Source organism: Bos grunniens, chromosome 15 (assembly GCF_055505025.1).
Source record: "Bos grunniens cultivar Pamir isolate PY7600 chromosome 15, Bosgru_T2T1.0, whole genome shotgun sequence".
Taxonomy (NCBI): domain Eukaryota; kingdom Metazoa; phylum Chordata; class Mammalia; order Artiodactyla; family Bovidae; genus Bos; species Bos grunniens.
Genome location: NC_141179.1, coordinates 31,585,690 through 31,609,964, shown reverse-complemented (window position 1 = coordinate 31,609,964; position 24,275 = coordinate 31,585,690). Strand labels below are relative to the sequence as shown.

The 24,275-nt window shown below is 38.3% G+C and overlaps 1 protein-coding gene across 6 annotated transcripts in view; it reads right to left on the bottom strand.

Annotated features, from left to right (window-relative positions):
- The window catches only part of ARHGEF12 (Rho guanine nucleotide exchange factor 12), a 169,707-nt gene that overhangs the window by 12,349 nt on the left and 133,083 nt on the right, over positions 1-24,275 (bottom strand). For all 6 annotated transcript variants that reach the window (XM_086338307.1, XM_086338308.1, XM_086338306.1 and 3 more), the window contains 13 exons: positions 23,747-23,852; positions 22,173-22,385; positions 15,361-15,493; positions 15,026-15,061; positions 14,545-14,699; positions 13,148-13,294; positions 11,799-11,884; positions 8,876-9,001; positions 7,141-7,255; positions 5,743-5,843; positions 3,523-3,600; positions 2,062-2,137; positions 1,039-1,206 (listed from right to left, as the gene is read on the bottom strand). In XM_086338307.1, the coding sequence (XP_086194433.1) occupies positions 1,039-1,206; positions 2,062-2,137; positions 3,523-3,600; positions 5,743-5,843; positions 7,141-7,255; positions 8,876-9,001; positions 11,799-11,884; positions 13,148-13,294; positions 14,545-14,699; positions 15,026-15,061; positions 15,361-15,493; positions 22,173-22,385; positions 23,747-23,852 (1,540 nt within the window). The remainder of the gene's footprint in view (positions 1-1,038; positions 1,207-2,061; positions 2,138-3,522; positions 3,601-5,742; positions 5,844-7,140; positions 7,256-8,875; positions 9,002-11,798; positions 11,885-13,147; positions 13,295-14,544; positions 14,700-15,025; positions 15,062-15,360; positions 15,494-22,172; positions 22,386-23,746; positions 23,853-24,275) is intronic.

The window sequence follows — 24,275 nt, the reverse complement described above, 5'->3', positions numbered from 1 at the left end:
TAACTTTCTAACTTAAATTGATTTTTAAAAAACCTAAACCACACCCACTTCTCCTGTTTTTGCTTTTTTCCCCACCATATCAAAAGAGGAAAGCCCTGTCAATGGCTAAATTCAATATTTCTTTTGGTAAATGTCACACTGCACTTGAGAATATGAGCATTATTTTCAAATATCTTCTGATATTGATTTCTAACATAATGCCACAGTGATAAGAAAACAGACTCTGTATGATTCAATACCTTCAGACCATAAAATTTTACACCCAACATATGTCTTTGGATATGTTCCAGTATCTCCTGGTTTATAGTCTATGGGAACCTGAATAGAATTTCTATCCTGTTGTTGTGTGCAAATTATATAAATCTTAATTATGTTGAATTGGGTCATAGTGCTTTTCCAGTCTACTATATCCTTCTACTTTTCTGTCTGTTCATTCTATTAATTTTTCAGAGTTTGATATTGAAACCCCAACTAAAACTCTTTATCTATTTAAAAAAATAATCATAATGTATAGTGGAACCACATGTAACTTTGTTTTGTATCTTCCAAGTCTCTGGTAAAGGTGTTATCATACTTTCATAATTTAAAATAAATAAATATTTTATCTTCTCAAAAAAATAAAAATAATCTAAAAAAATAAGTCTGTCTGCTATATTAGATGCTGCCCAAGTCAAATAAATTTTTGCCCAAATAAACTCTTGAAGTTTTTAAAGAAACTAACAAAACAATGAAAGCCTTTTCAATGGCATTAGCTCCAGTTCACCATCTTCACTGATTTGAACATGAAATAAAGATCAGAGTAATATGCAGAAAAATTTTAAATGTGAAAAATTATTCAGAGAATCTAAGCATCCTAAATAATTTGGGGATATAAACTCATAATTCACATTCTAGGCAGTAAATGCATTTCACTTGATCTGTATAAGAATATAAAAGGAACAGAACTCCATGCCAGCTGTGCAACTCAGACAACACTGAGTGTCTTATGCAATGTCATGATAAACCTGGAGATTAGTGTCATTCAGCGGACATACTCGCCTGTTGCCACTTGTCGAACCAACACCGTATTCAGCTTGATGACGGGGCTAAATGTGTGTTTGCTGTCAGCTGTAGATGCCAGAATCTTACTGTGACACCTTAACACCAGTCTATCATCCTGCTTTTGTAACAATACAAGAATATCTTCCAGCAGCAATGTATACAGATCTAAAAATAAAAATGTAGGAAAAGGTGATTTTTTTTTTTTAATTTCTTTTAATTATAAATATCAAAATGAATCCACCACAGGTATACATGTGTTCCCCATCCTGAACCCTCCTCCCTCCTCCCTCCCCATACCATCCCTCTGGGTCGTCCCAGTGCACCAGCCCCAAGCATCCAGTATCGTGCATTGAACCTGGACTGGCATCTCGTTTCATACATGGTATTTTACATGTTTCAATGCCATTCTCCCAAATCTTCCCACCCTCTCCCTCTCCCACAGAGTCCATAAGACTGTTCTATACACCAGTGTCTCTTTTGCTGTCTCGTATACAGGGTTATCGTTACTATCTTTCTAAATTCCATATATATGCGTTAGTATACTGTATTGGTGTTTTTAGAAACTGAGATGTGTTTTATAAGCTTTATAACAATTTGACATAGAAAACTGATTTCTGGTAAATCTAGTAAAAGTGACTTGCTATTGTGTTTTTTAATTTCATTTTTAATAATTCATTTTTAAAGTATCACAACAAATAAAAAAACAATGGTTCTTCACCACAGATAGTTTGAGATAGAGAAGTTTAAAAGAAGCTTAGCCTGATCAGCATACAAAGATGGAGACAGGACTGGATAATGACAAAATTTTCTGCTTAATTCCTAAATAAATATTTAACACATTTCACATGTAAAACAATAACATAAGCAGATTTTTTGTAAATGTATAAATAACACAAAGTACCACTGCTAACTGCTGTAACTGAAAAATGTGAGTGGATGTCTTTTCTGTTTGGCATAAGGAAACTTTCCTATTCTTTTTCTTTCTCTACTCTCCCCCACATTGGCAGACAGTACACCTACCAATTGTTTTATCTCTATTCACCTTCCAAACCAATGGGCCTTCGTGAATCATCTTCCTTTTTGTTAAATCCAAATTCTGCCAAAATAAGGAGAATTATATACAAATTATTTCCAAGCACTTAAATGATATTCCATAGTGTCTCCTTTCAAGAAATTCCTAATATAAAAGACATCATTTACATTCACGATTATTGATATCTGTAAGCTACTGAAAACAGAATAAAAATCCAGTTAAAGTAAGCTGCATAAAATATTCTAAAAAGGAAAATGCATCTCGTAGAAAAACACCCAAGAGTAAAATCTTCCCAATCGCACTCTAAACAGATGACAACAGCTAATAAAAATGAAGCAAACGTTCAGTCCCTAGAGTCTCAACCCCCTTCCTTATTTTTTTCTATGCATAACTAACTAGACCATGGCTTATGCATATGAAGCCTCTGAGTTCTAGGCTCTTGTTCCAAAAAACGCTCTAAGGACAGCATTCACAGAAGTCCAGGAAGTACTCAGGCTTGCTCTAAATATCAATAACTTGAGAGAATTATCTTTTAGTATAAGCAGCTCTAGAAAAATCTTAAGTCTCTGGAAGTTAGGAAGCTCAGCATATCAGCATGTTTTGATAAGCTGTTATGTAGGACATAAAAGTCTATTTTAATAGTTACCAAATAAATCTGCCAAAAGAACCAGTGAAACAGTACAAGAAAGACTTAAAATCCTCAAAAGTTAATTAACACAAAAACTCCATGTACTAGAAATAACAATTTATAAATATTTTACTATCATTCCAGTAATGGTTTCAACTTTAATGCTTTAGAAGAGCTTCATAGAAAAATAATTATATTCTTTAACTCAAAAATCTGGAAAGTTCCAACAGTAAACAGCCCTACTCTTACTCAAACTATAGAGTACAATAAAATTAAATTTAACAGTAAGGAATGTTCCTTAGTCTCCCACAAATTCTTGTCACAAAAAGTTAGTTTCACACAAAATATTACTCTTATGAAAGACTAAAGCAGTCTTTACACACAGACCAAGACATTTAAAAGGAAGAAAACAATCCTTAGTATAGACAATGTATGATATAAGAACTCCTTCAGGTCATGTATGTTCCCACTGAGATGTTAATCATCTGCCAGGTCTTCAGTACATTTTTTTTTTTTTTTAATTTTTTAAAATTTTTTATTTTATTTTTTAACTTTACAATATTGTATTGGTTTTGCCATATATCAACATGAATCCGCCACAGGTATACACGTGTTCCCCATCCTGAACCCTCCTCCCTCCTCCCTCCCCGTACTATCCCTCTGGGTCGTCCCAGTGCACCAGCCCCAAGCATCCAGTATCGTGCATCGAACCTGGAATGGCGACTCGTTTCATATATGATATTATACATGTTTCAATGCCATTCTCCCAAATCATCCCACCCTCTCCCTCTCCCACAGAGTCCAAAAGACCATCTCTTACCCTGAGCTCTTCAACATTTGGGTATTCTGACAACTTCAGATTAGAGGTATCAAGGCGACGCTGATAATCTTCCAAGCGCTGAAAATCAGAGAGGACGGAGCTAAGGTTACTCCTTTGAGGATCAATGACCTCCCTGTTTCTTAATTGAATGCGGACACTGCCCCTGCATTTACTGAGCGCTCTGCAACATCAGCCACAACTGACAACTCACTCTTTCTTAAAACACTCCTTCTTTCGGCTTTGGTGACACTACCCTCTCCTGGTTTTCCTTCCACCTCTTCAGCTCTTCCAATCTTTTTTTCAAACTCTCTGGCCTCTAACTAGCTTGTATTTAATTTCTAAATAGTAAATCATGTACATGGTACAAAATTCAGAAAGTAATATAAGGCACACAAAAAACAGTAAGTCTCCCTCTATGTTTGTCCACGCTTTCCCCACCCCCAGTTTTCTTTAAAGAAGTAATCACTAATACCCATTTCCTGGGTAGCCTATGAGGAAAATTCTAAGCAAAAAAGAACACATATGGATATAAGTTAGCTTGGCTCTGTGCATTCTAAAGGAGATCAGCCCTGGGTGTTCTTTGGAAGGACTGATGCTAAAGCTGAAACTCCAGTACTTTGGCCACCTCATGCAAAGAGTTGACTCATTGGAAAAGACTCTGATGCTGGGAGGGATTTGGGGCAGGAGGAGAAGGGGACGACAGAGGATGAGATGGCTGGATGGCATCACCGACTCGTTGGACTTGAGTTTGGGTCAACTCCGGGAGATGGTGATGGACAGGGAAGCCTGGCGTGCTGCGATTCATGGGGTCGAAAAGAGTTGGACACGACTGAGCGACTGAACTGAACTGAACTGCCTCTGTGCATGCTGTGTGTAGATACACCCTTTTTAAAAGAAATATATGGTAACATAATATTTTCATATATGTATCACTTATTAAAAAATAACAATATAGTCATATACACATTTCTGTGTGTGCATCATATCAATATATCTTGGTGATGGTTCCATTAGCAAATAGAGAGTGGGCTCATTTTTTCAGTGGCTGTGTGGTATTCAACTTTGTGAAAAAGCTATAGTTTAATTACATCTTACTAATGGACATGTATATTAGGATCCACTTTCAGAGGAAGAATGGTTGGATTAAAGGGTGCATACATTTTCCCCAAGATTATAAAATATTTCTAAATAGAAAGGTCGGCATGTATATAGTAAATGCCCATATACTCATCTACATTCCACAATTAACATCTGCTCTATCTGCTTTACCATGTATCTGTCCATCTACTCATCCCTCTATCTATTCATCAATCCATTTGATATTTTGTATGTGTTTCAAAATAAGTTACAGATATAAGCACACTTTAAACATTTCATCATTAACAGAGCTAACAAGAGTTCAATATTCTTAATGGGAGTTCAATATTTGTTTATATACAGTGAAATGTACACATTTTAAGTGTACCTTTCCATGAGCTTTTACCAATGCATATACTTATGCAGTCAAACTCCTATCAAGATACAAAATATGGCCATCACTTCAGAAGGCTCTCTCATACTTCCTCCTAGCTAATATCTGTCCCCACATCATGAGTGACAAACCACTTTTCTGATTTTTTTCCACCATAAATTAGTATAGCTAGGTCTTATAAGTTCACTAAACAGAATATATATGTGTGTACTCTTTTGTGTCCAGTTTCTTTCACTCAGAATAATGTTTGTGAGATTCACCCATTATTGCTGGTATTACTTTAGTTTATGACTATACTACATTTGGTTTATGCTACAAACATTCCAGTAGAAGTCTATGGGCATATATCTTCATTTCTCTTGCGTAGATCACTAAGAAGAGAATGCTGGATCAAAAGATGAACACGTGAATATGTGTTTTTTAAATATAGATATATATTTCTAATTTTCCCTCTAGGGTTATAACATTTTACATTACAAACAACAAAATTCCTATTTTTCCAAAGTTTTACCAACAGACTGAATGAATGAGCAAACAAGCAGCTAGAGATGCTCAAGAGAGCCAAACACAACTCTGACGTCCTACCACAAACTGATCTGGCCCCACCTACTACATGAATAGGTAACCAGTGTTCGCCCTTCAATTATGTAATAACAGCTACAAGGGTTACTGAACAGGCTCTGGGTAACACGAATTTAACGTTCTTATTCTCACTGTCAACCTGTGTCTTCTTGCTTATTCCTTCTTACCTGCTTGTTCTCTGCCTCCTTAACAGCCTGGTTCACATAATTTAAGATCTGACGACAGTGATCTGCAGCTTTCTTCACCTTCTCCCTTTCTGTTGGCCACTCTAAATATGGTGAAAAAAATCCAAAATGTAAAATGGAGGAAATCAGAAAAGAATATAAGCATATATATATATATATATATATATAAAGGAGATACCACTTTATTTCAACAGTATGAAAGCATACTAAGACCCTGAATATTTTTATACCAGGATAAAAAATCTACAGCAGAATCTTAGTTTAGGTAGTCTTGGGACAGGTAAGACTTCTTATCACAGTCTTTAAACATAAATACTAATTTTTAAAAAGAAATCAAATGTGAGGAGTGATGCTTTATATCGAGTATCAAGCCCACCCCAAGAAACAGGTTTCATTCACATTGTAAGCTTATATAAATGAGACTCCTTTCTCCTTGCAATTTCAAAGTGCATAGCCTACAAGATTATGTACAGTTGACTAGTTAAACAATAATTTTGAGTGATAAAATAATTAAAAATAGCTCCAAAATAAGTTTCTTTAAATCTGGGATTAAAGAAAGAAAATAACTTACAATACTTGTTATTAAAAGAAGATGAAATTCACCAAAATGTACTGAGATTGTGTTGAAGTTATGTTTTGGTAAAGAATACCAAATCAGAATATTTAAAATTATAATCCTCTAAACAACAGTTCAATTATACTGAATAAATATATTAAAGTACAAAAATTAATGTGTATGAATATTTTCAAATTCCCAGGCATAAGAAATAGGCATTTAATTACACAGAAGTATTGAGAACTAAGTAAGTATAAGAACCTAAAGCTCAATTGAGAAACTCAGATTCACTTTGTATTTTAAAACAAGAGAGCTGGAGTGATAATACACGGACTGGACTTAATGAAAGTACATATCAATAGATATAAAACATCTCTTCAACCTGGTACAGGCCTTCACCAAAGGAAATAGGATGATACATGCTAGAGGAAGTATTGGTAAACTTTTCCTGTATATTTTACAGGCCAAATGGTCTTTGTCACAACTATTTAACCCTGTTGTACAGCAAAAGCAGTCAAGAGATAATATTTCAACAAGTGAGCATGACTGGCTGATTTATGTTCCAATAAAACTTTTCTTACAAACATATGTGTGAGCCAGATTTAACCATGATCCACAGATTGCTTAAACCCTGTGCTTGAGCTACTAATGGAGCACATTAAATCAAACAGCCTGAAGACAACTGGAATCTTGCTAGACTATTTTGCCATACTACTTGGAAATTCAAAGTGCCAGACACCAGGATGCTGTGAGAGATTATTCAGCAAAATGTGTTTTTGTTGTTGTTGCTCTTAAGCTCTTTAATTTCAGTGAGAATGTTGTACCTGTGTATTTGGCAATATTGTCCAGGAGAAGAGGGTACTTAGTAAGCCTCTGCATTTGAGTGGGAATGATATCCTTTAGCTGCAAACGACGACACAGTGGATTACTCTCAGCGTCCTAAAATTAAAGGCAAATAGTGAATTTGTAATTCTTATTAGGACTATAATTACCTAACATGCACCATATATTCATCATACAGTTCTGGTTCAGCATCACAGTTCTGGTTATTAAATCAAGACTTAAAACCTGCCGGGACATGCCACTGGCACACTCCACTTCTGTTTTCTTCTTTAATCATATAATGTAGCCTTTATCACTCAGCAAATGGCTCTGTGCTATCTGTTTAAGCAAGGATTGAGAACATCCATAATCATCTCTAAGAACTGCTTTCTTGTGAAAAAGTTTTATCTTTACATACTAAGAAAATCTAGTTATGTTTTCCAATGATTGGCTTTCCCACCAAAAGCTAATCAATCAGTTAATCTGCTATCTGCCACTCCAAGTAGGCACAGTAGATTATAAATATAGATATATCAGCTCAGCTGTAACAGAGGTCTGCAAACTTCTCAATAATATGCCAGACGTGGCTTTGAATGTCATCAGTCTCTGTCACAACTATTCCATTCCGCTGTTTTAACACAAAAGCAGCCAGAAATAACACCTAAAGGATTGAACTTGGCTCTGTGGAGTAGAGTTCTAAGAAGGCCTCCAAGATTCCAATTTTCTGGTGTACAACCTGTATAACCCACCCCCTGCCCTTGAGTGTGGACAGAACCTATCAATATGATGGGTTATCGCTCCTGTGATTAGGTGACTATCAGTTAACTCTGAGTCAATCAAAAAGGAGATTGTCCTAGGTGAGAATAACTTAATCAGAGGAGTCTTTAAAAGCAAGCTCTGTCAGAGAGACACGTTCCTACTGGCCTGGAAGAGAACACCACATCTCATAAACTGCCTACAGGGGCTATGTGGCAAAGAGATTTGGGCGCTTGCTAGGAGCCCAGAGCAGTTGCTAGCCAACAACAGCAAGAAGACAGGGTTCTCGATTATACATTTACAAGGAAGTGAATTCTGCTGACAACTAGTGAGCTTAAGAGAGTCCCAGATGAGAACTGCAGCTGCAAGTGATACCTTGATTTCAGCCTGATGAAAGCATGAAGAAAGAACATAGATAAACTGTATTTGTACTCTTAAACTACAAAACTGTGACATGATACATCTGCATCAAGTTGCAACATTTGTGGTGATTTGTCTACAGCAATACAAAATAAACTGTGTTCCAATAAAACTTAATTTATAAAAACAGGGAAGAGGCCGGATATGGCCCGCGGGCTCTAGTTTGCTGATGGTTATCTATACCAATATATAGCCCAGTAAGCATGACTGCTGTTTGACTCTTCTCTGGGCTGGCTATAAGGCCCTTCTCAGGTTTTGACAGGATTATTTCAATAGTGTGCATGGCCATTTCCTGCAATATCTCCAAGGCAATGTGGAGGCAATATCTTCTAAGTCAAATATTTTAGTCCCATCATATATTCTTTATAATTCACCATTACAGTATCACCTTTATATCCTCCAGTAATTTAAGAGATAATGTATGGCTTTAAAAATGTAAACATAGATATAACCCTTATGCAAAATTTTAGTCTTAGAATTCCCCTAGTTCATTCCGTAATTGACCCCCAAAAAAACTGCATTTTTTTTTTTTTTTTTGGTTACATGACTCACTCAACTCACTTGCACAAAAGTCTGGAATCGAGAATCCTTTTTCTGGCGAGACTTGATCATTTCCAGGGCAAAGGGTTGGTTACTGCAAAAGGTAGCAGCAGCATGTTTCAACTTTTCCTCCCCGGGTCCACTGAACTGTGCCAAGAACACAAAGAACACAATACAGAATGGGATACTGAGCTTATGTAAGGCCAGGCAAAAAGACAGACAGCCACAACCCTTCCAGTATCCCAGTAAGTATCCCCAAGTGATAAGGAGCAGAAATCTACATATTTAATGTGGATTATCAAGGATTCTTCACTAAAAAACTTCTGACTCTGATGTATCCAGACCTTTTTTGATCATCGTATAATATTTTCTTGTTCACAGCGTACCACAACTTAACCTTTTCAGTCTATCCCACTTCTAAATCTGACAGAAAGGTTGACACCTGGGGAATATGAGACACGAAATGCTTAAAGACTGAGATTACAATTTGATTTTCTTAGAATCTGACACCTTCACAAAAATTACTATCTTACTGCTCTAGGAAGAAAATCCTTGGGATTCAAGCTTACTTTCTTACTTATGAAATCCAGGGCAGGTCATAACTTCTCTGGGTCACAATAAAATTAAATCACTTCTGCTTCACCTATGCAGAAGGTGGAGCTCCATCCCTTAAATTTCTCTTAGGGAAGATTCATGAGCCTATGAACCTCTTTTACTAAAAATTATACTTTTACTGGCTTTCCAGGTAGTGCTACTGGTAAAGAACCCACCTGCCAACGCAGGAGATGTTAAGAGATGCGGATTCGACCCCTAAGTTGGGAAGATTCCCCTGGTGAAGAGGACAGCAATCCACTCCATTGTTCTGGCCTGGAGAACTCCATGGACAGAGGGGCCTAGTGGGCTACAGTCCATGGGGTCGCAAAGAGTTGGACACGACTGAGTGACTAAGTGCAGCACAGCACAGGGCATTTGTAGGTAAATGCTCAGTACTTTCCTCTTCAACTATGAAGCACGCAGAGTGATGTTTTAATAGGTTGCTCCAATGTTGTATTTTTATTTTAAATATGACACTCAACATATTTAGAGATGAGACTGGCAGAATTTTTGGTATGTTAGTCAATCTAGGTACCAGGCAATTACTAACAGCAGCTGGGTTTACAAAAGAAATAACGCCCCAGGCTCAAGCAGTTTTACAGTGGTTTTACTAGCAGCAAAAGTACATATAAGGTGATCTCATGGGGCCAATACTGGAAAAATACTCTCCAAAACTATTTTTAAAAGATAAAATAAATCTAGACACCTATTTACGATTTCTGCTTTTAGTATTTCTGGCCAATGCTTTGCCCTAAATTAAGCATTTGTACCTAGCAGCAACTAGCCAAACTGGTTAGTCTATTTTGCTTTTCCTCAATCTCTTACAGGCAAAACACACTGGTCAAGAATACAGTTCTTTTTACATGCTCTAAAATAAATTTTCTGTCCCACTTTTAAGAGGTATCTCTTTTTCACATGTAATATTTATATAGTCCAAAGGGCTATTACAAGAGGACCAACTGTACTTTTGTACTTTATTAATGATGAATCTCACTTGACACTTGGTGTTAAACATTATTTATATGAGATGTAAATTAAACTGCTTCAGAATCAAGATCGATATCTTAAGTCCATATGACTCACAACTTTTTAATCCAAATGGAGAAGAAAATTGATGCTACGCTATGTCATACTACAAATTTTCTATTTCAAGTTTGGTAGTGTGCTGCCAAGCCCACAGAACTCAGAGATCAAGAAACAAAATGAGTCACACGACCACAGAGTAGCCACAGAATAAGCTGAATTTTCAAGGAAGTTAAGTCTCCTTAACAACAATAATGCCAGCATGGGTCTAAGGAGAAAATGCTTTGTAAAGTTCAGGAAATGCAAGGTGAGACTGGATTAGGATTCCCTGATCCTGTTTTACATGTCAAGTGGCTAATCATTAAGAAGAGATCTACTAATAGATTAGTAGATTCTGAGTCATGGTCTCACCATCAGAGAAAAGAGTAAGATGAAGATTGTTTTGGTCAACTTATCAGTGTTTAATCTTTCTAAAAGTTATCATTGTAAAATTACCAAAACCTTTTGGCATTTCCTCAAGCAGTCTACATACTGAAGTAAGTATCTGCTGGCATATCTAAACAGTTCCTGTTCAACCAGGGTTAAAATTTTGGGAACGTCACATGTTTTACTATTACTCATAGGCTTAACTATAGGACTTTCTTTAAGCGTCTAGATCAACTCCACTTTCATGTAGGAAGATTTTCTATATGCTCCAGTTTAGGTGTCCCCCAAAATAACCTGTATTCTCCCCTTTTTGTAACATTAATCACACTTGAAATAATGATTATTCTTTTCCCCGTACTGATTCTAAGTTCCACAAGGGCAGGAGCCGTATCTGTTCTGACTGCCACTGTATCCCCAGCACCTAGAACAGTGAGTATAGGCTGACAAAGAGTCAGCCAGAAAGATAAATGCAATCTGCCAAGCAGCTACTATAGTCTCTGAACCCTCTTTCCTTATACTGTAAATAAGGTTAAGTAATTTTCTCTTTTCTGCTTTTGTGATGGTAGCTCACAATCTGTAATTGTCCAGGGTTTTACAGTACATTTCTGAGATTTTGACAATAAAAGACAGCTAAAATTCCACATCAGTTAAATTATTTTTATCAAGGTCCATTTTACTCTACGTTCTTTAAAACACAAAGAACTATTATTTTTAATTTGATGAGAAAAGAGCATGCAGTTGAATGGGCACTTATTAGAAGACTAATTAAGAATACACACTTGGACCCTTTTTATCTTTACATTAAAGGATGAGTTTGCATACTTGGGAAGGTTAGCAGCTTAACCTTAAATCTGATCAAATGCATATGAAAATTTTTAAATGAAATCACCAATGTCCTTACCCATATCAGCAAATCTTCCCCAATCTGATCAATAACAGAGGTCTCATTCCTCTTCCGAATAGCCTTCATTTGCTCATTCAATCCAACTAAGGGGGAGAAAAACGATGAAAAAAAATTAAGCATACATTCACTTCAGGCTGAGATACTGGTAGTATCATGAATCTAAATTTTAAAAAAAAAAGGATTTTCAGAGTAGTATGACTTCTTCCCTCATAGTTCAGTCAGTAAAGAATCTGCCTGCGATGCAGGAGATCCAGGTTCAATTCCTGGGTCCAGAAGATCCCGCAGAGAAGGAAATGGCAACCCACTCCAGTATTCTTGCCTAGAAAATCCCATGGACAGAGGAACCTGGTGGGCTACGGTCCATGGGGTTGAAAGAGTCGGACACAACTTAGCGACTAAGCCACATAGCTTCTAATTGCCTTAAATATAAATCTGGACATAATTCCTATACATCTACATATTTTTAGTTCTATATGAAAACCAGTTGCCAAAGCATAAAATAATGTGGAAACGAGCACATTATATACGGTACAGGGGCATCAAATACGCATTTAACTTCAAGATTCCATCTGTAACCAGCCATGCTTGTAAGAAAACAAACTTCGACTGTACAAGTGACTCTGCCCACTATTCCTCTCAAAACGTGTGTTCCCAGGCAACGGACATCATCATGCTCAAATGTGTCACGCACACCGGTGAGACTCAGGAGCAAAAGGCAACTGTTCGGTGGGTGGGTGTTGCTAGGTGGTGATGGCATCCTTAATGAAAGACAGACTAAAAGTAAGGGTCCTGGAGAAACAGTGACTTAAAGAGAGAGGAACTGATACTATTGTCTCCAAAGCCCAAGATGACTACAACCAGGGACAGACAGCAGCACTGATTTTTAATGTATTCATTCAAGCATTCCAAGCAACAAAACCATAAAATAATTTAATTCCTGAATGTTTTGGATTATATGTTATATATCACTACTTACAAAATATATTTATACATATATTATACAGAATATATATTTTAAAAAACATATATAATGTAAGTAATCAGGAATTTCCAAGGTTAATTTTAACTATTTATGTTTTTTGTCTTAGGCATTGACTTTAGGCCCTAAGTTCTGTGTTAATACTCTGAATAAAAAAAGTTGATGTGGTGAAAGTAAGGAATTGGGGAGAAATTCAAAGATCCAATTATTTCTTTATCTTATGCTCACATATAATTATAGAACTTTCAGGAATGCCAACATGGATACATTTATTTATAAGATTTTACTGTTATGGTGCCTTTTTATACCAACAATCTTTTATCTATTGGAAATGTTAGGAACAAAGATCAGAGTCAATTTATCTTACTGTGAAGTTGAAGAATATCTTCTAAGTTTGAAAAAATTTTCCGTAGTTCTGAAGGTGACAAAATTCCTTCTCTGGACACTCGCTGATAAAACACTTGATCTAGAACCTTCAATGTTCGAACATGAGCTCTTTCAGTGTAGAACAATTCTAAGCAGAAAAATAGTAAACATAAAATGTTACCTTACTTAGAATGAGATCAAACATACACTTTGGCTGAAATTAAGAACCAAATGACTAATATAATCATTATTTATAGTTTTGACAGGATACGGTATCTCTGAAGTCACTTCTTAATTCCATGAAACCCTACTATATACTGGCTGTAAGAGTTGGATACTGCTAAATGAAAAGTATCATTTAAACTATTCTGTACTTACAAGATAACAATGTACTCCAAAATCCATGGGTTGCCAGCACCAACCAATCACAACTACAACATTAGAAAACTGTAAATCCAAATATCACATAGTCTTTGAACTGAACCCTCTTCAAAAGTAATAGCATTCTATGTTATCTAACTTGCCTATTAACTCTAATTAATTAAGCAGGCTGCACTGGGTGCCCGCTGCTGCCCACGGACTTTCTCCAGCTGCAGCAAGCAGGGGCTACTCTCTGGTTGCGGCGGATTGGCTTCTTACTGTGGTGGCTTCTTCTGTTGCAGGGCACAGACTCTAGAGCGCACACTTCAGGAGTTGTGGCACAGAGGCTTAGCTGCCCCACAGGCGTGTGGGATCTTCTGGGACCAGGGACTGAACCCATGTCCCTTGCATTAGCAGGTGGATTCTTAACCACTGGACCACCAGGGAAGTCCTGCCTATAGACTCTCATTTCTGAGGCCAAACTTTTTAATTTCACCATGTCTCAATGTTGCTAGAGACAGGAAGCATATGTATTCAAATCACAACTTAAAGATAGTAATAGGTACAGCTTCTGTGTCATATACGCTAGGGTAAAATAAAGCACATTACACAAGGATAAAGGGAGACCTAGATTTTAGTTTTCTTCCCATCACTTACCAGCTGCATGATCCTGACTAATTCAATTAGTTATTCTGAGCCTTGGCTCTCTCATTTATAATCTACGCGCAAAAAAATAACAGAGCCTGAAAGTAAAGTGAGGGCACAAGTGTTGTCTCAATGATTCTTCATGTTTAAGATCTATGATGATATGAATTTTAAATAACTTGAATGCTAAACACATTTTCCTTTTAAATTATCAATAAGAATCATACAATCATTTGCATTTTTAAGTTTGAAAGTTCAGGGATCATCTATTAATTTCCTCTCTGTTCAAAACAAACGCTGAGTATAAACTCTGAAGCAAACTCCAAGGTTTGGGGTTGGTTTAACTCTAATAAAACTCAATATATGTGAATAACAAAAATGCATTAAACTCACCATTAATTACTTCCTGTCTTTTGATCTCACAAGGCTTTAGTCCCAACAACACTTCTCGACTGACAAGCTGTTGCCAGTTGGGTGGGTCCGTCTCTAAGTCATTTTCAAACTGTTCATCCTCACTCTGACTTTCTCCAAAAGCTATGCTGTCAAACCTAATGAAGAACAAATAATGATTTCTATTTCAGGACATCACACGGACAATGGGAGACAGCACAAGTCTTTATGTTACAGTCAATTAGTCAGATTTCTGAAGTATTACTTAGCAGAGCCTAAAATATCATCCTCCCTTACAAAATAGCTTACATGTGTTATAAACACTTCCATAAATTTTTAAATAGTTGTGTTTATTAAGAAATTTCTTTTATACTATCTAACAGATTTGTACATGGGGCTTTTTTTCCTTTAAAACTAGGACTTTAGGGAAAAAAGATATATTTCTTAAAATATGCCCACTGAAAGCTACTTTAGGATTACTTACTTTCGAAAGGGCTTTGGTGTCCCATGTTCAGTCACTCTAAAACAATGGAGAATAGACAGTCAACATACAAATAAAATGGTGATGAAAAAACTGATGACAAAGATATTCAAAATTGTGTTAAACCACAGTGACCGATAAATAACTCTTCTGGATATTGCAATGACTTAATATCAAATAAATTAAAAAACATTTCAGTACCTAATATTTACTACCAATAAATTCTATTTCTTTCCCCAAAAAAGCATGTAGAAAAAAACACTACTAAGTATAGGCATACTATACAGTGAGAAACTTTTAACAATGTCCTAAACACCCCTAAGACACCCCTGAATTACCTCTCCACTTCCCATTCTTCCTCCTGCACCTGGTCTAATGGAGGAGGTGGGAAATCAAAGATGGTGTTGGGAGTACGAGGAGTGCCATCCAAGGAGTCTCCAGATGCTGGCGTTTCTCCAGCTTGTTTTGATCCTGAAAAGACAAAAGTCAGACATTCAGATGCTGTTCATAAGGACAATGATTTAAAAAAAAAAAAAAATTCAGTCCCCTAGAAAGCTTCAGTCTCAGCCATGGTCATATTCTTACTTAAACAAGTGCAGATTAGCTAGAAACAAAATTCTAACATAAAATTTTAACATGCACTAAAAAATAAACTGGAATATCATTTTTCAGTTCAGTTCAATTCAGTCGCTCAGTCGTGTCCGACTCTGTGACCCCAAAGACTGCAGCATGCCAGGCTTCCCCATCCATCATTTTTACGCAGCTTTAAAAAAATCAACATAAGACACGGCAACTACTAGGAAGAGCACGTGATACGGAGAAACATTCTCTATATCAGTACCAATCTTCTTCATTCAAATTTTAGTTATCATGATGGTCTACCTCCAAATAACTTCATATTTCTCATCCCTGAAGAGTCTGCTCACTTATTCATCCCATTTTCACTTCCCTTCCTTTTTTTCTTCCCATTCTTTAACATCTATATTATTATTCCTAGTTATCTGTTACTCCCTAAGTTTACATGATGGAATTATATATATATTTGTTCCAACAAGGCGTTAAGTGTCTTAACTTTCCTCTATGTCACATTAGGTATTTGTGTCCGTATCCTTCTCTTTAATTGTGTTTCTTTCCTTTTACCTTTCATGTCTTTCAGTTACATTTTTACTTGTATCCTTAAGAGGATTTTTTACATTTCCATTCTGATCTGCAGCCACAACTAAAAATATTCTATGCTTCACCTAATAGGCTGATTCTAAGAGTCTGAAAAAAAAATAGTGTACTTACATTATTGTGACCATACACATATTGTAATACAACATACCCTATACATATTTTTCTTGCCAGGTTAAGAGGCATGTTAGGTTAGGATTATGTTTTCTTTTCTACTGGTCCAATGATACAACTCCTAGGTCACATGAAATAGAATGTTTATTACATTAAAGTCATACACTCCATCAGTCACTTTCAGATTATGCCTCTGTTTGCTTCATGTTTCAATCATGAAGTCTTCCTGTCATCAGCCACCTGTGGAAGCACAGAAGCAGGTCTCTTGGCCCTGTTAAGCTTTTACATGGCTGGCTGACATCCTGACTACAACTTTATGAGAGAGTCCAACCCAAAACTGCCTAGCTAAGGTGCTCCTGAGCTCCTCACACACCAAAAATGTGAAGTAGTAAATATTTTTTGTGTGTTACGCCATTAAGTTTTGGGATAATTTATTACAAAGCAATTGATAACTAATAAAACAGTTATTATATATAACAGTTGTATTAAGACTTCTTGGTCTCTGCTCCTTTTTCATAACATGCTATTCTTACTTTAGATATAATAACCTCTTTAATTTCTTCAAGAATACTATCTAATTTGGAGGTATTTTTATAAGTTCTTACTTATTACCTAAATTGTTTTCTGCTAGTGGCAGTTTTTCTGTTTATTTTGTATTTTCCTCTTTATGCCCCGAATAGGTTTGGTGGTATGGTTTTTCCTGTGGTCATGTATGGATGTGAGAGTTGGACTGTGAAGAAGGCTGAGCGCCGAAGAATTGATGCTTTTAAACTGTGGTGTTGGAGAAGACTCTTGAGAGGCCCTTGGACTGCAAGGAGATCCAACCAGTCCATTCTGAAGGAGGATCAGCCCTGGGATTTCTTTGGAAGGAATGATGCTAAAGCTGAAACTCCAGTACTTTGGCCACCTCATGCGAAGAGTTGACTCATTGGAAAAGACTCTGATGCTGGGAGGGATTGGGGGCAGGAGGAGAAGGGGACGACAGAGGATGAGATGGCTGGATGGCATCACTGACTCGATGGACGTGTGTCTCAGTGAACTCCAGGAGTTGGTGATGGAAAGGGAGGCCTGGCGTGCTGCGATTCATGGGGTCGCGAAGAGTCGGACACGATTGAGCGACTGATCTGATCTGATCTGATTATCTTAGGTCTTGACTCTAATAACTTCTGCCAAAAGTGAGTAATGCTGCACATTTGTTAAGAATGCAAGACTTAGCAGCTGACTTGACTTTCCTATTCTGCTATGTAGAAGTAGGATCCTTTCAGCTAGAAGCTCCTCTGAGTGGCATAAGCCCCTGGCATGCCTACTGCCAGGCTTTAGGTCCCCTAAAGTTAGCTTCAGGGCACTAATAGCATGGAGAACTTAAGAACTGTGTACCATAGCCTTACACAATTCACTTAGCTTGTGCCAAGTCATGTCCAACTCTTTGTGACCCCATGGACTGCAGCATGCCAGGCTTCTCTGTCCTTCACTGTCTCTCCGAGTTTGCTCAAACTCTTGTCCACTGAGTCAGTGATGCCATCCAACCATCTCACCCTCTGTCGCTCCCTTCTCCCCCTGCCCTCAATCCTTCCCATCATCAGTGTCTTTTCCAATGAGTCAGCTCTTCACATCAGGTGGCCAAGTATTGGAACTTCAGCTTCAGCATCAGTTCTTCCAGTAAATACTCAGGGTTGATTTCCTTTAGGATTGACTGTTTGATCTCCTTGCTGTCCAAGGGACTCTCAAGAGCTTTCTCCAGCAACACAATTTGAAAGCATCAGTTTTTCTTCAGCACTCAGTCTTCTTCATGGTCCAATTCTCACATATGTAGATGACTACTGGAAAAACCATACCTTTAACTCTATGGATCTTTGTCGGCAAAGTGATGTCTCTGCTTTTTAATACACTGTCTATGTTTGGCACAGTTTTGCTTTCAAGGAGCAAGCATCTTTTCATTTCATGGCTGCAGTCACCATCCACAGTGATTTTGGAGCCAAAGAATATAAAATCTGCCACTGTTTCCACTTTTTCCCCATCTATTTGCCATGAAGTGATGGGACCAGATGCCATGATCTTAGTTTTTTGAATGCTGAGTTTTAAGCCAGCTTTTTCACGCTTTCATTCTCATGAAGATGCTCTTTAGTTCCTCTTCACTTTCTGCCATCAGGGTGGTTATCATCTGCATATCTGAGATTGTTGATATTTCTCCCTGCAATCTTGATTCTAGCTTGTGAGTCATCCAGTCCAGCGTTTTGCATAAGGTACTCTGCATATAAGTTAAATAAGCAGTGTGACAATACACAGCCTTGACGTACTCCTTTCCCAATTTTGAGCCAGTCTGTTGTTCCATGTCTGGTTCTAACTGTTCCTTCTTGACCTGCATACAGCTTTTTCAGGTAAGGTGGTCTGGTATTCCCATCTCTGTAAGAATTCTCCACAGTTTGTTGTGATCCACACAGTCAAAGGCTTTTAGTATAGTCAATGAAGCAGAAGTTGATGTTTTTCTGTAATTCCCTTGCTTTTTCTATGATCCAATGGATGTTGGCAATTTGATCTCTGGTTCCTCTGCCTTTTCTAAATTCAGCTTGTATATCTGGAAGTTCTTGATTCAAATACTATTGAAGCCTAGCTTGAAGGATTTTGAACATTACCTTACTATCAATATGAAATGAACACAACTGTATGGTAGATTGAACATTCTTTGGCATTGCCCTTCTTTGGGATTGGAACGAAGACTGACCTTTTCCAGACCCGTGGCCACTGTTGAGTTTTCCAAATTTGCTGGCATACTGAGGGCAGTCCTTTCACAGCATCATCTTTTAAGATTTGAAAGAGCTCAATTGGAATTCCATCACCTCCACTAGCTTCGTTCATAGTAATGCTTCCAAAGGCCCACTTGGCTTCACACTCCAGGATGTCTGGCTCTGGGTGAGTGATCACACCATCATAGTTATCTGGGTCATTAATACCTTTTTTATAGAGTTCTTCTGTGTATTCTTGCCACCTCTTAATAGCTTTTGCTTGTTAGGTCCCTGCTGTTTCTGTCCTTTATTGTTCCCATCTTTACATGAAATGTTCCCCTGGTATCATCAATTTTCTTGACGAGCTCTCTAGACTTTCTCATTCTATTGTTTTCCCTCTATTTCTATGCACTGTTCATTTAAGAAGGCTTTCTTATCTCTCCTTGATATTCTCTGGAAATCTGCATTCAGTTGGGTATATCTTTCCCCTTCTACTTTGCCTTTCGCTTCTCTTCTTTGCTCAGCTATTTGTAAGGCCTCTTCAGACAATCACTTTGCCTTCTTGTATTTCTTTTTCTTTGGGATGGTTTTGGTCACCACCTCCTGTACAATGTTATGAACCTCTGTCCACAGTTCTTCAGACACTCTGTCTACCAGATCTCATCCCTTGAACTGTTCATCACCTCCACTGTAAAACCATAAGGGATTTGACTTGGGTCATACATGAATGACATAGTCATTTTCCCTACTTCGTTTAAGCCTGAATTTTGCAATGAGAAGCTTATGATCTGAGCTACAGTCAGCTTTAGGTCTTGTTTTTGCAGACTGTATAACCTTCTCCATCTCCGGCTGTAAAGAATATAATCAGTCTGACTTCAACTTCTGTAACAAAGAACATATTCATTTTCTTCTGATACAGGAATGACTGCTTATATTCTGTAATGTAAAAATCAGAAGTTGCTGACAGAACTGTTTTGATTATAGATGTGAATTCATCATTTTCAGTTTTACTTCTTCCTCATGCACTCTGTGACTCATATGACAACTCTAAGCCCAAGGTCTCTTTTGGGTTCCAATGGACAGACTGGCTCCTACCTTGGACTCCTTACACGAACTATGGGCTCCTACTTCCTTTATGTCCTTTCATCCATCAAACCACTCATGCCCATTGCTGCTGCTGCTGCTAAGTCGCTTCAGTCGTGTCCGACTCTGTGCAACGCCACAGATGGGCAGCCCACCAGGCTCCCCCGTCCCTGGGATTCTCCAGGCAAGAACATTGGAGTGGGTTGCCATTTCCTTCTCTAGTGCATGAAAGTGAAAAGTGAAAGTGAAGTTGCTCAGTCATGTCCGACTCCTAGCGACCCCATGGACTGCAGCCTACCAGGCTCCTCCGTCCATGGGATTTTCCAGGCAAGAGTACTGGAGTGGGATGCCATTGCCTTCTCCATCCCATTAATCTCCCCCAAATTTATGGAAATCTCTTATGAATAAGAATATCTTCTCTTCCTCGGCTTCTTTCCTCTTTTTGCTTTTTCTTTATTCATTACCTCCCATTCTTTTATTTCAGTGAGACACGACAGCCATGAATTAAGGCATTACTCAGTCCAACATCTTCAGAATTCCATGTAAGACTGAACCTCCAGGCTTTTCTACAAACGTCACTGCTACTTCTTTGTCTTCTGCTACAGGCCCCTCAAATAGAGACTGATGTTTCCGTCATATTCCATGTACTGCAGGGTGATGAGACAGAGACTCTTCTTTTTCCTAAGGACTACTTTTAGACTATTACCCTACTTACAAAAATCCCTTGCTCCACTGAGGCGCTCACTCTGAATAATGTCATGTTGTCATTACCAAGAGCCATCTAGCAACACTGAACCTTTGGCTGCTGGCTCACAATTTTCCTCTCCATGCTATTATCAAATGCGGCCACCACAAAATCTATGCCTATAAACATATCTAAACCTTTGGCTCTTTGGTGCCTCACCTGCTTCATCACTAGTAACCCTCTCTATGCAACCTCAGTGACCACTCCCACGGATCCACCCTTGGTTTTGTCATACCAGAAACTGAACTGCTTCCAAAATCACCAATACAAACGGGTATTTCCTTCTCCAAATACAAGGACCTATTTCTCCCAGCTCACTTGCTTAAGAAACCGATTATAACAAGCATGAAGAAATACGGTAATAAGCTCTTTTCTCAGTTACCTACAATTACTTCCTATCTTTCTTTACTCTTCAAATCCTCTTGCCCTTCTCACTAAATCCTCACTCTCAGCTAATAACCTTGCCCTTCACATATACTCTGCATAGCACTGCTTCTCTCCTTCTCAAAACTTGTTTTCTATTGGTTATATAGTCCATTTCCCACATTTTTAACCTCTTTCTCTCAATTGGCTTCCCCTTAGTATTAAAAAAAAAAACCCAGTATCTCAGATTTTTTAAAAGTCTTCTTTAGATGCATCGCACATAAACATATCTGCCTCTAACTTACTTTTACTTTTCTTATTTTTTGTTGTTTTTATTCTATCAATTTTATATTCATAATATTCTTAAATACAGAATAATTTTTACTGATATACATACTGAGCTTCCCTGCTGGCTCAGAGGTTAAAGCGTCTGCCTGCAATGCGGGAGACCTGGGTTCCATCCCTGGGTCAGGAAGATCCCCTGGAGAAGGAAATGGCAACCCACTCCAGTATTCTTGCCTGGAGAACCCCATGGATGGAGGAGCCTGGTGGGCTACAGTCCACAGGGTCACAAAGACAAGGACCTACTGTATATGCTTCTAACTTCTGACCAGTCCTCTCAACACTCCCCATAACTTGAGTATTTTATTTATGGTATTTATGACTACTTCCCCAGAAGGCTAAGCTACATGGGGCAAAAATCTATGTATAATTCTCGCATGCTAATGTTTGCTACAGAGATAATGCCTGACAGAAAACTCCATAAATATTTTCTGAATGGATAATAACTCAAAATTACCATTCAGAATAGATTTGTCACTGGTTATAGGATACTAAAATCTTTAAACTGTGACTCAGTCCTGATTCAAATAATCTGCCCCTCTATTTCTTAGTATGGTTGTTTTAAAATCCTGATGCTTAGCTAAGTTGAATGACAGCATTAGCTCACCCATATCATTCTCTTTCCCTCCTTCCTGGGAAAGAGTGGCCCCTGCAACCATGGAGGACGTGGAATTGGCTGGCAGGTATCCAGTGTCTGCTCCTTCACTTGCTGACCCACTCTGGCGCAGCTTCGCAGAATCCTGAGGTTCAGGACTCACAGATGAGGGTGTGGACAAGTGCTTAGGGTGGCGCTGCTTCTGCAGTTCCATGGCTCTGCCAACTGAACAGAAAGCAACGGCTAGTAATCATGTGGCAAAACAGCTTTAAAGAAGATGATGAAAAGAATTCAGAAAGAACATGGTGGGCCCTAGAAACACAGAACAAGAATTACATAGAGTGAGGAAGAGAGAGAGAGATAGAAAGATAGGAAGGAAGGGAGAAAAAAAGTAAAGAAGAAAGAAAGAGAAGGAAGGAGGTGGGCCATGGAGATAGAGAGAAAGGCAGGGAAGAGTGAAAGAGGAGGAGGAGAAAAGGGTGGGAGATGGTAGAAGATGAGGGGGAGAGAGAAGAGGCAGAGGAAGAAGGGTCATGAGAAAAGGAGCTGAGAAGACCAGCACTGGGTGTGGGGAGAGGGGATACCGACAGACAGAGATGGATACACCACAAAGCTGTATTCCTCTGTCAGAGTGAAGATGAAGCCCGCTGGCTCTGTGAACTCTTAGCAAGCCTCTACCCCACTCCTCCCTAACACTCACAATTTCATCATGACATGCCTCAGAGACCATGCAGAATAATCCCCATCCTGCCTGTTACCAGTGTTTACATCAGTCACCATAAGAAGCACCCCAGAGCTGTGCACATCTTCACATAGCTCGTTATATCTCTAATCCTAAAATTCTTCCTTCCCTAAGTCCTACAATTCTTCTTCTGAATCCCTTTAACAGATGGTTAAGTTTTCCATTCTCCTCAACCTCTTCTCTAAAGATTTCCTTCATCTTCTCAGTGTTTCTCAACAAGGGGCACCACTGACATTTGAATGAGGATTCTTCATAGGGTGGGACACTCAGCTTTGCTGGATCACAACACCCGCCCCCAACTCCAACTGTGCCAGTATTTTGAAATGTGGTGCTGCCCAATGTGAGGACCACTGCAGGACCTAATTTCTCTCCCATAGCACCACCTCTACTTCTCCTGTAGCCCTCTCTAGGAGAGCATCTCTCCACTAGGCCTGAGGGTGGCGGGACATCAGGAAATAAAGCACAATGAAGAGGTGGAGAACAGTTAAGTATGGAGAAAATGAGTCACGTATGTACAAAAAGACAAAGTATGATGGTGAAGTTTGTGTACATTTTGTTTTATGAATTTAACAATCAGAAAGTGAACGCAACAAAGTCAGAAGAGGTAAGTAAATTATGTTATGAACAGCTGATGGGATGTTCTACTGCCATTAAACACTTACGACAACTGTAAAGTCTAACTGAACACCGGGGGTTTAGAAATGACACTGAATAGAAAACAGTGGAGGTTCAGTGGAAACATTTCTAGAACATCTTTCTCCAGCAACCCAACCTAGCTGAATGAGCCTCTGATCTAAAGACGGCATGGAATGGTGGGAATGCAGCATTTCAGACTTCAACTTACTTGCGCTGTTGTCGTGGCGGCTTGGTCTCCTAGGGGGTCCCAGGATGCTGGTGAATCCTCTTCGCTTCCCCTTTTCTTCGCCTTCTCTATCTTTCTTCATACTTTGCTAGAATCAAGGTACAATCAAAGAGGTAAGAGACGCACAATCCTAATGGTCAGGTTGAAAGAAACTGGCCACATGTAAATTAAAGACACACAACGGGCGCTCGTTGGAAGCTGGCACACAGCACTATGTACACTTCAAACTCAAGATGCCTTTTCAAACCCTTCAGAGCTGACAATTTTGGAAAGTAAAAGGTATTTTTACAACACATTTACTGGGAGCTTGTTTTAAGTAACTCATTCATCTCTTGAATAATATTTGCTAAGCTAATAATGTCTGAAGGCACAATGCTAAAAGATGGGGTACAACGAAGGAGGAGGCCCTTATCTTCATCCAGCTTTACAATCTAACAACATAAACAATTATAAACATCGAGAGGAACCGTAAAGGAAAAGCATGGGGTCGAAACAAAGCTGAAGATGGCTC